At 43.2% G+C, this 12,216-nt stretch overlaps 1 protein-coding gene across 1 annotated transcript in view; it reads right to left on the bottom strand.

Annotated features, from left to right (window-relative positions):
• The window catches only part of LOC138581416 (cytochrome P450 2D15-like), a 458,914-nt gene that overhangs the window by 271,401 nt on the left and 175,297 nt on the right, over positions 1 to 12,216 (bottom strand). The window contains exon 3 of the mRNA XM_069652731.1: positions 2,905 to 3,057. Within this exon, the coding sequence (XP_069508832.1) occupies positions 2,905 to 3,057 (153 nt within the window). The remainder of the gene's footprint in view (positions 1 to 2,904; positions 3,058 to 12,216) is intronic.

Genomic DNA, 12,216 nt, shown 5'->3' with positions numbered 1-12,216 from the left:
CAGGATTTGAGAGCAGGTCTTCACGGGTGTACAGAAGAGCAGTTTCCATGCTTCCGGATGCTCTAAAGCCAGACTGATGGTCATGGAGACAAAAACAGATTCAGTGTGGAGGGTAAACTGAGAGATAGCTAATTTCTCCAGGCGTTTGCCCAGGAAAGGAGTGATAGAGATCGGGCGATAGTTTGCCAGGATAGAAGGGTCAGCAGAGGGTTTTTTGAGCAGAGGGTGTACGAGAGAGTGCTTGAGAGAAGTGGGGAAAACTCCAGTGGCAAAATAGAGGTTGCAGAGGTTGGCCAAGGCTGCAGCAAGAGAATCAATGTTGTCCTTGATGGTTTTAGGAGGGCATGGGTCAACCTGTTTGGAAGAGACTTTCATGGACCGGACTTGTCTAGAGACCTCCTCAAGTGTGACAGGGGAGAGGGAGGAGAGAAGAGCAAGAAGGGTGGCCGAGGGGGGGCCCAAGGGATGTGGGTGCAGGCAAAGGTGTGGGGGAGAGAAAGGACTGGGTGTCATGTGTTTTGGCAGTGAGATGTGCAGCCAGGGCCGAGCAAAGGGCCTGTGTGGGAGCAGTAGAGGAAGAGGCTGCAGTAGGATTGACCAGTTCCTTGTAGACTTTGAAGAGTTCAGCCGTGTTGTTAGATGCCGCTGAGATGTGGGCTTGAATATAGACTCTTTTCTTGGAGCGGATGCAGAGTCTATATTTCCTTTGAAATAGGCCAGTTTGTCAGATGGTGCACCTGAAGATCTGCATTTCCATTCTGCTGCTCTGCACTTCTGTTTAAGGGCAGCCAGCTCAGTGTCGTACAGAGAGTTGCACTTTTTGGAAGGCTTCAGACTGACCCTCATGACAGGGGCAAGGATGTCAAGAGTGTTGGAAATGGAGAGGTGAAAATTAGAGAGGGCTGTGTCAGGGTGGCAGTCAGCCACAGGAGTAGAAGGAGGAGAGTAGGTAGAGGCAAAGGTAGCCACTGTCTCTCTTTTCATGGGTCGGTTGATCATAAAGGCAGGAGGCAGTGAAGGATGTGCCAGTGCTAGAGGAGAAGAGAGCTTCATGTGGGAAGAGAGAAGAGAATGATCAGTCCAGGAGAGTGAGGTAGTGAGAGGGATAGAGAGAGGGATGTCTGTAGAGATAAGAGCATCTAAGGTGTGGCCAGCGGTGTGCGTCGGGCAAGAAGAAAGAATGAAGAGATATAGAGAGTTGCATAGGTTGTGGAAAGGACCGGAAGAGCCTGGACAATCAAGATGGCTCTTATCACTCCTCAGCAGGAGGAGTTGGGAGGAGGAGGAAAGCAGAGAGGAGGCCAGGTCAGCCCATCAGAGAAGAAGAGGGTGGACTGTCCTGGCGGCTGAAGAAGGTGGCCAGAGTAAGTAAGGTGCAGCCAGTATGGAAAAGCTTCCTTAAAGCGGAAAGGCATATTGAAAACATGTGTGTTTTCGTACCTGATCCTACTGGGCTAGATTTGTCAAACCAGTATGTACATGCTTTCTTACAGTGGCATAGCATTATGTACTGGTATCATGGAAAAAGTCAACATGGTGAGTGTTCTTATTTGGAAATTGTAGCCTACTTTGATGCAGCTAGTATGGACATGTTTTGTTACAGTAGCATGCCATATTATTCTGGCCTTAAGGGCAAAGCCCACGAGTATTCGTACATGGGCATACTGGCCTACATTGGTGCAGCCAGTGTAGACGTATTTTCTTACAGAAGCATAGCATATTTGAATGGCATTATAGACAAAGGCAACATGATAATTATTATTATGTGGCCATACTAGCCTACATTTGTGAAGCTGGCATTGTAGTGGCATGGCATTTTTTTCTTGCATTATGGACAAAGCCAACAAGAATATTTTATTACCTGGGATACTGGCATATATTGGCAGGGCCAGCATGGGCATGCTTTCTTAAAGCATCATTACTGCCATTATGGGCAAAGCAAATATGAGTATGTTCATAAGTGAAAATACTTGAATATATTTTTGCAGTCAGTATGGAAATCTATGAGCACATCCATCATGAAGATTTGATTTACACTTCCAGAATACGATGTGGGCAAAGGCATCATGATCCTACAAAACAGATTGTAAACTGTGTGGCTTTTTACCCAATTTTTCACAGAAAGTGTGTTGTAAAATTAGCCATTGTAACCCATTTCAAACATTTTCTTGAGAGGACAACTACCTGGTATGCCCTTAGTTTGGTTCGGGCTATGCTTCCTATGCTCTGCCCCTGTCGATAGTCACATGAAAGTGCCAGAAAGTCACAGGCTGTTCATTTGGGCTGGCTGTTAACCAACCACCTCCTCCTCATTTCAATTAGGCAGGACTATATTTTCATGTGCCTAAACAGGTCCAGAAAAATGCTACTGTGCACCCAAAATGATCACTAATCCAAAACCATCATCGATTTCTATTACTGTCCATTAACTCCCATTCTAGAAATACAGCATTAAACACGCTATGCATAGACACATATTTTATGAGTGTAAACAAAGGTGAAACATTTCATTTTCTACTGTAAAATGCAATAACAAACAACTTCATGAATGATTAACGCTGTACGCATCTTTCACACTGGCCCTTAGTGTGCGACTGGTGGATTTGAACTGTAAACGAGAGGAGTTTGATGGAATCTCTTCAAGTGACTTTGTCACTTCAGTAATGACAACATACATTAATAACTGAAAATACCAACCAACCAGGTGGCTTGAAAATGTAGCTATATGCACTTCTGGTTATGGAGGGTTCTTTCTCAGAATACCACTTGCTGTCGGCATACAATCGACGCATAACACACTAACAGCACTACTTACTTGTGTTTTAAAAGTAACCGAGACACATAAGGAGTTAGCAGATCTCAGTGTCTCTCAGAAAGAGGAATACATCTGTTATTCGTGCTCACCTTCTTTGAGTTCGAAAGCAGTGCAGAGGAAGCTGGCCTCCTCGATCACCCTCTCCTCTAGGGACTTCTTCCCAAGCCCAAAGTTCCTCAGGGTGGAGAGCGAGAACCGCCTCATGTCTTTCCAGCCTTGGCCGTACCTTGCAAAGACTATGCCTGTAAGAGATGAAATGAAACCAGGTAAGATCCTGGCTGTGGAACTACTTGGATCATTTGAGGACCAACATAGATGAACACGAGGCCAGCCAAAAGAGGGGCGGGAATGTATAAAACATTACAGTACTCTGGGTCAATGGTAAGATAGAATCATTTAGATCATGCATTACATTCAGAAGTGAGTGGAAACCCACAAGTCCCTCCGCGTGGAATTGGAGTTGATGACATATTGGCGTATTACGTAAAGCTGTGGCCTGAATTACCAAAATTGGTGTTTGGTGGAGACGACTCTATGCGCCCCTGCTGGATGTTCAAAGAAGAGTGGGAGGTATAGGTGGCCATGTCTAGTGCTACTAGGTTCCCAAGGATGACTCTTCATAGAGTGAAAGGCAGAGAGGATGCTTAGCACAATACAGCGCAACTGCATTAACATTCACATCACCCAATGTATATAAGTAAACATTATGCACTGCAATGTGCAGTATATTAGCTGCATTTTTAGCATCACAACAAGCAGAACAAGAACACATGCCACAGACATATATGGAACAAATACAGACACACTCACACACGCACTTTAACAAAGAAGATAATCTGCTGGTTACTACACACATACACACTCAAAAATGCACGCGAACAAACAGAATAAACAATTATAAGTCAGCATCATATCAAACATAAAAACATATTAAAAAAAACAGAATGCAATATCACTGCTACTGTAAAACAGACCCCAGAACTACACAAAAAAAGCTAAACTCACAAAATAGTGCACCATCACAGAATGAAAACATGAATACATATCACGTGCACAAACAGATAAAAAAAAACATATGCCAGTATGGAACTCAGAACTCACAACTACACAATATAGCCATGCTCACACAACAATCATCACAACACGCAGAGGTCACACACACCACAGACATGCGGGAAATAAAACACACACAAAACTTAATAAACACACATGAAAACACATGCACACACAATGAATGAGCCACGCCACATCTGCACATGTTCACTTTTGCTTTCACACAACCCCAGAAAAATGCAACCTAAAACGCAAACTGAAACCTTTGCTCTTTTTGCTGCACGCCTAAAACAGAAAAGAATTCTGGTTTTGGTGATGGAGCTGACAAAATGCAAAATGCTTGCTCTTCAAACAAAGACTTCTACGAATATTTACATCGATACGCACTTTAACATATCTTACAAAACAAAGGCACGGATACTTTTAAAGAATCAGCTCAACAATTTAACTAAAATGAACATGCGTATTCACAAATAAAAGTAGGTTTCTGGCACATCGGTTGAGGGTTATGGACAGTAGCAGATCTGTCAATGCAGTGGAAAGACAGGATGGGTTGGTGACTTTTGATCCTGTGGAGATTAATGCAGCATTTCTGTCATATTATAAAACCCTGTACTCTTCAGAGATCAACTTATCTGAGCGTACAATTGGTCAATTCATTGATGACTGCCATCTGAAGAAAGTGAGTTTGGAATACTTGCAGTGTATGGAAAGAGATTTGAACGTGGAGGATCTCAGGTTGGCTGCTTATGAGCTGAATTCTGGGAAGTGTCCAGGTCCGGAAGGGCTACCAGCTGAACTTTTTAAAATTTTCCCAGAAGAGGTGTTTGCTTTGATTCTAGAGATGCTGCGCGCCTCTTTGAAGAATGGGTGCCTTCCGAATTCAACAAGACATGCTTCAATCTCCGTTTTTCTGAAGGAGGGACGATCACCAGTGAAAACTGGCAGCTATAGGCCGATCAGTTTATTGAACACGGACAACAAGATTTTCGCCAAGGCGTTAGCTTTAAGGATTGAGAATGCGCTGATGGATATCATAGATGTAAGCCAATCTGGATTTGTAAAAGGCAGACATGTTTCAGAAAATGTGAGAAGATTGTTGCTGACACTGTATGAAAGCAAAGAACACCATAATGATGTGGTGACGTTGTCCTTGGATGCTGAGAAAGCTTTCGACCGTATTGAATGGACATATCTTTTAAGTACATTGAAAGGCTTTGGTTTTGGAGATACCATGATTGGATGGATAAGACTGCTGTATTCCGGGCCGACTGCTTGTGTTCGGACTAATGGCATGGACTCGGGAATTTTTGAACTTGGGAGAGGCACGAGGCAAGGCTGTCCACTGTCGCTGATTCTGTTTGTGATAGCCATGGAATTGCTGGCTGTGAGGATAAGAGAAGAGGATAGAATTGAGGGCGTACGCTTTGGTGCCGCCTCCCAGAAAGTTTGGTTGTATGCGGATGACATGCTGGTGGTGGTTCAGAATGTGGAGAGCTCCATTCCTGTGCTGATGGAGTTGATCGATGTGTTCAAGAAGGTTTCTGGATACAAGATCAATTGGACCAAGTCGGAAGCGCTGCTGGCATCAACCACTTTCACTGTTTTGAAGATGCAGGGCTTTCCCTTTAAGTGGTGTCCGAATAAGATGAGATACCTTGGGATTTGGCTAACGAATGATGTCTCGAAAATAATGGATGTCAATATTACACATGTGATTCAATCTTTGGAGCTGGATCTGAAGAGATGGAATGCACTTAAATTGAGTCTCTGGGGGAGAGTGAATGCCATCAAAATGACATCAACACCGCAAATCAACTATGTGCTCAGTGTGCTTCCCCTGGACGTGAAGAAGGGCCATTGGCGGAAAATTGAGAGTTTAATCCAGTCTTTTCTCTGGGAGAACAAACAGCCACGCCTCAGCTTGTGAAAATTGCAGCTGTCCCAAGACTGTGGAGGTTTGGGGGTTCCTGACTTTGAGAATTATCATTTGGCCTTTGGAGCCAGGCATCTGGTTCCATTTATTGAAGATTCGGAGGATGTTTGGACGCTGGCGGAATCAAGTAGTTCTTCTCCGTTGCCGCCTAGGACCATACTGTCCACGGTGGATCTGGTTATCGCTCATTTCCGCCGACAAGATTCCTGAGAACTTGTTGGAGGGAACTATGGAAGAAAAGTAAGCGCAAGGTATGTGATAATGATTACATCCCTATCTGGTTGAATCCAGGTATTTTGCTGAATGGGAGGCCGCTATTGTAGTTGAACTGGCTCCTGAGTGGTGTACTGTGGTTGAGTGATCTGATGGAAGACGGCAAATGGATCAGCTATAGAAGACTTGCACAAATTAAAGATCTCAGAGACTGTACAATGGGTGAATACAGAAAATTGAGAGGTTTGCTGCGGAACCAGAGAACTGTTGATGGCGGTGGTTGGCAGTTATGGCTACCTGAATATAAGACATTAGGTGGTATGGCGTCCAAAGTATATAGAAATCTGAGCCAACAGTACACGCCAGCAGAGGGGTTGTTAACTAAGTGGCCTGAGGTCCTTGGCTCTGATATGACTGTGGAGAGGTGGAGGTTTATTTGTAAAAACGTAACTCTGACATCCATTAATCTTGGAGAACAATGCCGCCAAATCAAAATTCTTAACAGAGTGTTTTGGACTCCCCAGAGACTTTATGCGAGAAGGATGATTGACTCAGAGGCCTGTTGGAGGTGTAAGCATAATGTCGGCTCCTTTGAACACTTGATCTGGGACTGTTATGAACTGAGGACATTTTGGAGGAGTGTCACTGAGAAGATTAATGAGGTTCTATTACTGCAAGAGGATTTTGATTATAACACTATCATCTTGGGTGAGGATGATAAAGTGGAAGATCTCCCTTATCCACAGAAATGCTGGTTTTTTAGGGCTGCAAATTCCGCGAAAAAAATTGTTTTGAGAAAATGGAAATGTGATGAGAGGCCGACCTGTTCAGAATGGGTGGAGGACTTGAGGTAAGTGGCCAGAATTGAGAGGGTTATCCTTCGCAGGAACAAAAAGTTGAAATTGTTTGATGATATGTGGGGTGGGTTTTTGGATGACATGTGATACTAAGTTGGTCTGTTTTGCTTTTTAGATTCTGTGAAGGTTGGGGGTGGTTATGGGGTGTGGATTCTATGCAATGAGTTCTACGATTACAATGCTGATAAGTTTGTTGCTTGTATGTTTTCTATAAAATTCAATAAACTTGATAATAAAAAGAAAAAATAAATAAATAAAAGTAGGTTAAATACAAGCCAAATTTAACTTTTACAGACTTACTCCAAAATGCAGTCGTTCAGAAAAAAAGTGTGCAGTAATGCGTACCTAAAATAGGAAGTGTAACATCAGATGTGCAAGTATTGTACATAAAACTTTTCTGGACACCAGTTACTGGTACACGATTGATTAATACACCACCACTCAATGATCTGTGTATCAAGGTATTATTATGCAGTACAACTATGGTACAAACTATATGACGTATGGAAAAAAATAAAGCATACTTTAACTACAATACAAATATTATTCTACATTGAAAAAATACCATCGAAGATGCTAGCTATACAACAGTGCGCACAGAACAATTCCAGAACCCTTGAGCGGTGTAATGAACATTCCTCACTGAAACCAGGGCTCAAGTCGAGGGTACACCTGGGGGGACGGAGTCCACCCACTTTATTCAGAGGGTGGACTCAGTCCCCCCGAGCTAAATGAGAAACATTGAATGTCCTCATTGAATTTATGAATTAAAGCCGACCACGGGGATCAAACCGCAGTCAGCAGATTTGTGGGCCGGAGACTTCACCACAGCAAAATATAACTTGATGAAAAATAACCAACAACTAAAGGTGAAATGTCCCATTTCGGTGCTGCAAGTCCCAGGGAAAACATTTGTTTTGGTTCTTGGAGTGTACACATGCACACCTTTTAATGTTTTCAAAAACATTATTAGAAGAAAATATCCTCTCTTGGTTTTGTGTGTGTGTTGATTTTATGAAAGGCAAATGCCATTCGTCCTGTTCAATTTGGGTGGTTATGCAAAGCCAATTTAATGAAATGTGCATATTTCACCTTGATATGCTAATTTCTGTAGACGTCACATCCCATTGCGTTTGTTGATGAGTCCCCCTGCTTTATTTGTTAGGACTTGACCCCTGACTAAAACATTGGCAAAGCTATGAACATCCGCTCTTAAATCTCACAAAAAACACCTTGCACATTACAAATGGCATCAAACAATGCATTAAACATGCATTCAGAGGAAACATTCTGAGCACCAGGAATGTGTGAAACATCTGTAAGCCATTAAACAAGTGCAGTAAATAACAATGGACTAACATTTCTTTTTCATTTTTTCTCTCCACAGTTTTTGTATACATAAACACTAAACAGTGAAATAAAAAGTTATGCACAAAAAGCATCTTAAAAAATATGTGTACTTATTTATGTGGCTCTGCAGAAGAGTGACCAAAGGAGCCTGGTAGCTCCACAATTTAGAATAGATGTGCCCAGTGGGTACTAGGGAAGGGATCTCGGTTCACCATCGCTGCTGCCTTCGAGGTGGACATAATAGGACCAGGATCAGGGAAGTTAATGGGCCCTGTCCCTGCAGGGATCAAACAACACTTTGTCAGGGAACTTGTACCGACCACAGAGGTGTACACCCGGGATGCATAGACCATCTGGAAATCAGACTCTCCCAAGGCACGGTACTTCCGATAACACTGAAACTGGATGGCTTTGTAGTTACTGCCTCTTTAAAGGGGGGCAAGGAACAGACGTCCCACAGAACTAGCAACGCCTGTATGCTCGGGTCTTCTCACTCGGACGCAGGGACCCCATCCAAATCTACAGAAGAAACGGGATGGGCCTCAAGTAGGAAGAGAGACTAGACAATCACATTCCATTTCATAGGTTGATGAGAAGAGACAGGCCAAGGGAGTCAACCCCAGGGGCATGGTTAGGGCGTGACAATCAGAGAACAGACCGTGCAAGAGGAGTCACTAGCCAGCCCCAATTACCACATCAGAATGGGAAACTGTCCTCAGGGGTGGGGGCTATTAGCCAGTCCATACACCAGCTTCAAAAAATATATTGATTTTACATATATTACAGAGTCTGCAGTAGCAACACTGCACTTATGGTTAAGTTGCCTTTCCCCTAGGAAAAGCAGTTTTTGGGCAAATTATAACTGCCGTTATTTGACGAATTTGCGCAAAACTTTGCAAAAAAAGTATAGACCTGACGCTGATTTTTCTTTGCACAGTTTGGTGCAGTTTTATAAAGGGGGGAAACATTTATATGAGGGTCGGGGTCCCAAAACGTTTGAAATCCGGATAGACATGAATGGAAAATAGTTGTGCTTGTGGCTACTGCCCAACCCAATGGACGTATTTGCACAAAACTTGGGCGAGGAGCGGACGCCTGGTCCCGAAAGCGGGCTTTTGCAAATTTAGTGTTAATCCATCCAATAGATTAATTTTTAAAATGCCCAAAAAGTAGGTAAAGAAATAAGAGATATCTACGTCCGCAATGAATATATAGACCCCACAGTGAATGTTGTTGCAGAGTTTGGTGTCGTTTCGCCAAGAGGGGGCAAAAATGGAGGGGGGTTCTAAAGTTTTTGGATGGCTTATAACTTTGGTGCCGTTTGACGAATCTGCACAAAGGTTTACAAAAGATTACAGACCCAACTTTGAATGTTTGAAGTGATTTTGTCAAGACAGGGCAAAACTGCACGGGTGCAGCAACATTTTCGAAATCGGGACAGGTTTGAATGTGAAAAAGCAAAATCTGCTTGCGGCTACAGCCCAAAGTGTTGGACGGATGTCCACAACCACCAGGTCACTCTTCATCACAGTCCTCAATTACCATCACCTCACTCTTCCTCGTCACAGTCCTCTACTACCATCATCTCACTCTTCCTCATCACAGTAACCTACCACAACGTTACTCTTCCTCGTCACAGTGGCGAGACTGCAATCATCTTCATTGGTTCGCAGTTGTTGTTATCAGTGAGTGCCTTGACTGCCCTTATCCTGCTGCATCCAAAGTCTATGTTCAAATATTTATACATATATTGTTTTCTGTACTGCATGAATCAAAGTTTATTTTAAAAAAAAACAATAATCTTTATATAAAAATGTTTAAAAGCTGGAACAGCATGCGACTGCATCCATGCTAACACAAAGGCCCAACATTGTGCTGACATAAGCAGCTTTATCATAGGATTAACGTGCGCATACATAACCACCAGCATATAACAGCCACTGCCATGTGATCAAACGCTATAAACTCTGTTAACCACAAAGCAGTCACCAGTTCTTTTCTTGCACTCAATCCGTTATCAAAGCGCGCCTCCTAACATCTCCGTACCTTGTTCTGGTGTAAAGCGTGCCACCTAACATCTCCGTACCTTATTCCGGTGTAAAGCACACCTCCTAACATATCTGTACCTTGTTCCGGTGTAAAGCGTGCCACCTAACATCTCCGTACCTTATTCCGGTGTAAAGCACACCTCCTAACATCTCCGTAGCTTGTTCTGGTGAAAAGCGTGCCACCTAACATCTCCCTACCTTATTCTGGTGTAAAGCACACCTCCTAACATCTCCGTACCTTGTTCCGGTTAAAAGCGTGCCACCTAACATCTCCGTAGCTGGTTCCGGAGTAAAGCGTGCCACCTAACATCTATGTACCTCATTCCGGTGTAAAGCACACCTCCTAACATCTCTGTACCTTGTTCCGGTGTAAAGCGTGCCACCTAACATCGCTGTACCTTGTTCCGGTGTAAAGCGTGCCACCTAACATCTCCGTACCTTATTCTGGTGTAAAGCACACCTCCTAACATCTCCGTACCTTGTTCTGGTGCAAAGCGTGCCACCTAACATCTCTGTACCTTATTCCGGTGTAAAGCACACCTCCTAAAATCTCTGTACCTTGTTCCAGTGTAAAGCGTGCCACCTAACATCTCCGTACCTTGTTCCGGTGTAAAGCGTGCCAACTAACATCTCCGTACCTTTCTTCGTGAAAGGGTAATGCAACCAGATCATCCAGATTGAATGTACATGTTCAAAATTCCTGAGCTTCACTTTGCATATTATGCCTCCAACATAGTCCAAATTGCACAGACATTTCAAGGCATACACAACAAATTGTGTATTGCAATTAATGCAATCACAAATGTACTGGCACTATCATATTCCTGCATCCTCAAGCACTTGTAAAAGGGTTGTACAGAAGTGCAATAAGACACTTTGAGCACACCTTATTACTGCGCCAAGAAAATGATCAAGCGCTCTTAGTGGTTAAAGTAGTGTTGATATTTATTGGTGTCCGTTTTGCGGTAACACGTGTTTCGACGTACTGCCTTTCTCAAACCAGGGCTGTTTCCTGTGATGTCATTCTCAAATATTGCGATGGTGACAAAAGCGTTGGATATTACTGGCATCAATCCCAACAGTACTGCAAAGATTCAGAACTCTAAGTCTCTGTTTTCTTTGAACACACCAATGCGACAGTGCAAATTTGCAAAAACGAGGTCGCGGAGGTCTACAAGTGATATCATCCAAAAAGTTTCCCAATAGCACTTTGTACAGAAAGTGCATGTAGTGTAATGACATCCCTGTACTCCAAATTAATGGATATACAAAATAATGACAAATGTGTGCCGTGACAAGTTACTGCAGTTTTCCATAAACAGCCCCAGGCTTGGTGCCGTTATAATCAAGCTCAATACACCTTGCTTGGCGGGTACACCAATATTGCTATTTGAAAAAGTGTTAATTCACACCTTTCCCAGAGACGAAAGTTCACAGGTCATTAGATTGGAAGTGCCAGGCGCTTTGCAAGTGGGTAAAATATGAGCCCATGTCAGCCAGATGCTTCAAATCATTACTTCTATACAGTTGTATATGAGAGGAACTCACACCCTTAGACACAAACCTTGAACCACTGCAACGCCTTGGAGACTGGCACGGGGTAGGTGGGGAGCATTGTGCACATGCCAGATGGTTACTCGTAGGCAGCTAGATACACTTGGTGGTCCCAGAATTGGTGCTGCCCCCATTATACCTGCTAAATGGATTATGGGAAGTGTAGCCTTAATGATTCAATCTTTGCATGGACCATCAGTAGCTCCTGTGATCACATACAGAGCCCCCTGGCTACGATAGGCTTAGACTCCACAGGGTACATTTATGTTTTTCAACTGTTAGTGGATGGGAAAACAAAAGTGACAAAATGAAATATAAACAAGACAATCAATAAAAAAGGGTTGTAGGTGCTCCCTCTTTGGAGGCAAGTCTGCATACCATACAGATGAT

The sequence above is a fragment of the Ambystoma mexicanum genome, chromosome 3p, assembly GCF_040938575.1.
Source record: "Ambystoma mexicanum isolate Mex_15411 chromosome 3p, UKY_AmexF1_1, whole genome shotgun sequence".
Lineage (NCBI taxonomy): Eukaryota > Metazoa > Chordata > Amphibia > Caudata > Ambystomatidae > Ambystoma > Ambystoma mexicanum.
This window is presented reverse-complemented; position numbering and strand designations above follow the sequence as displayed.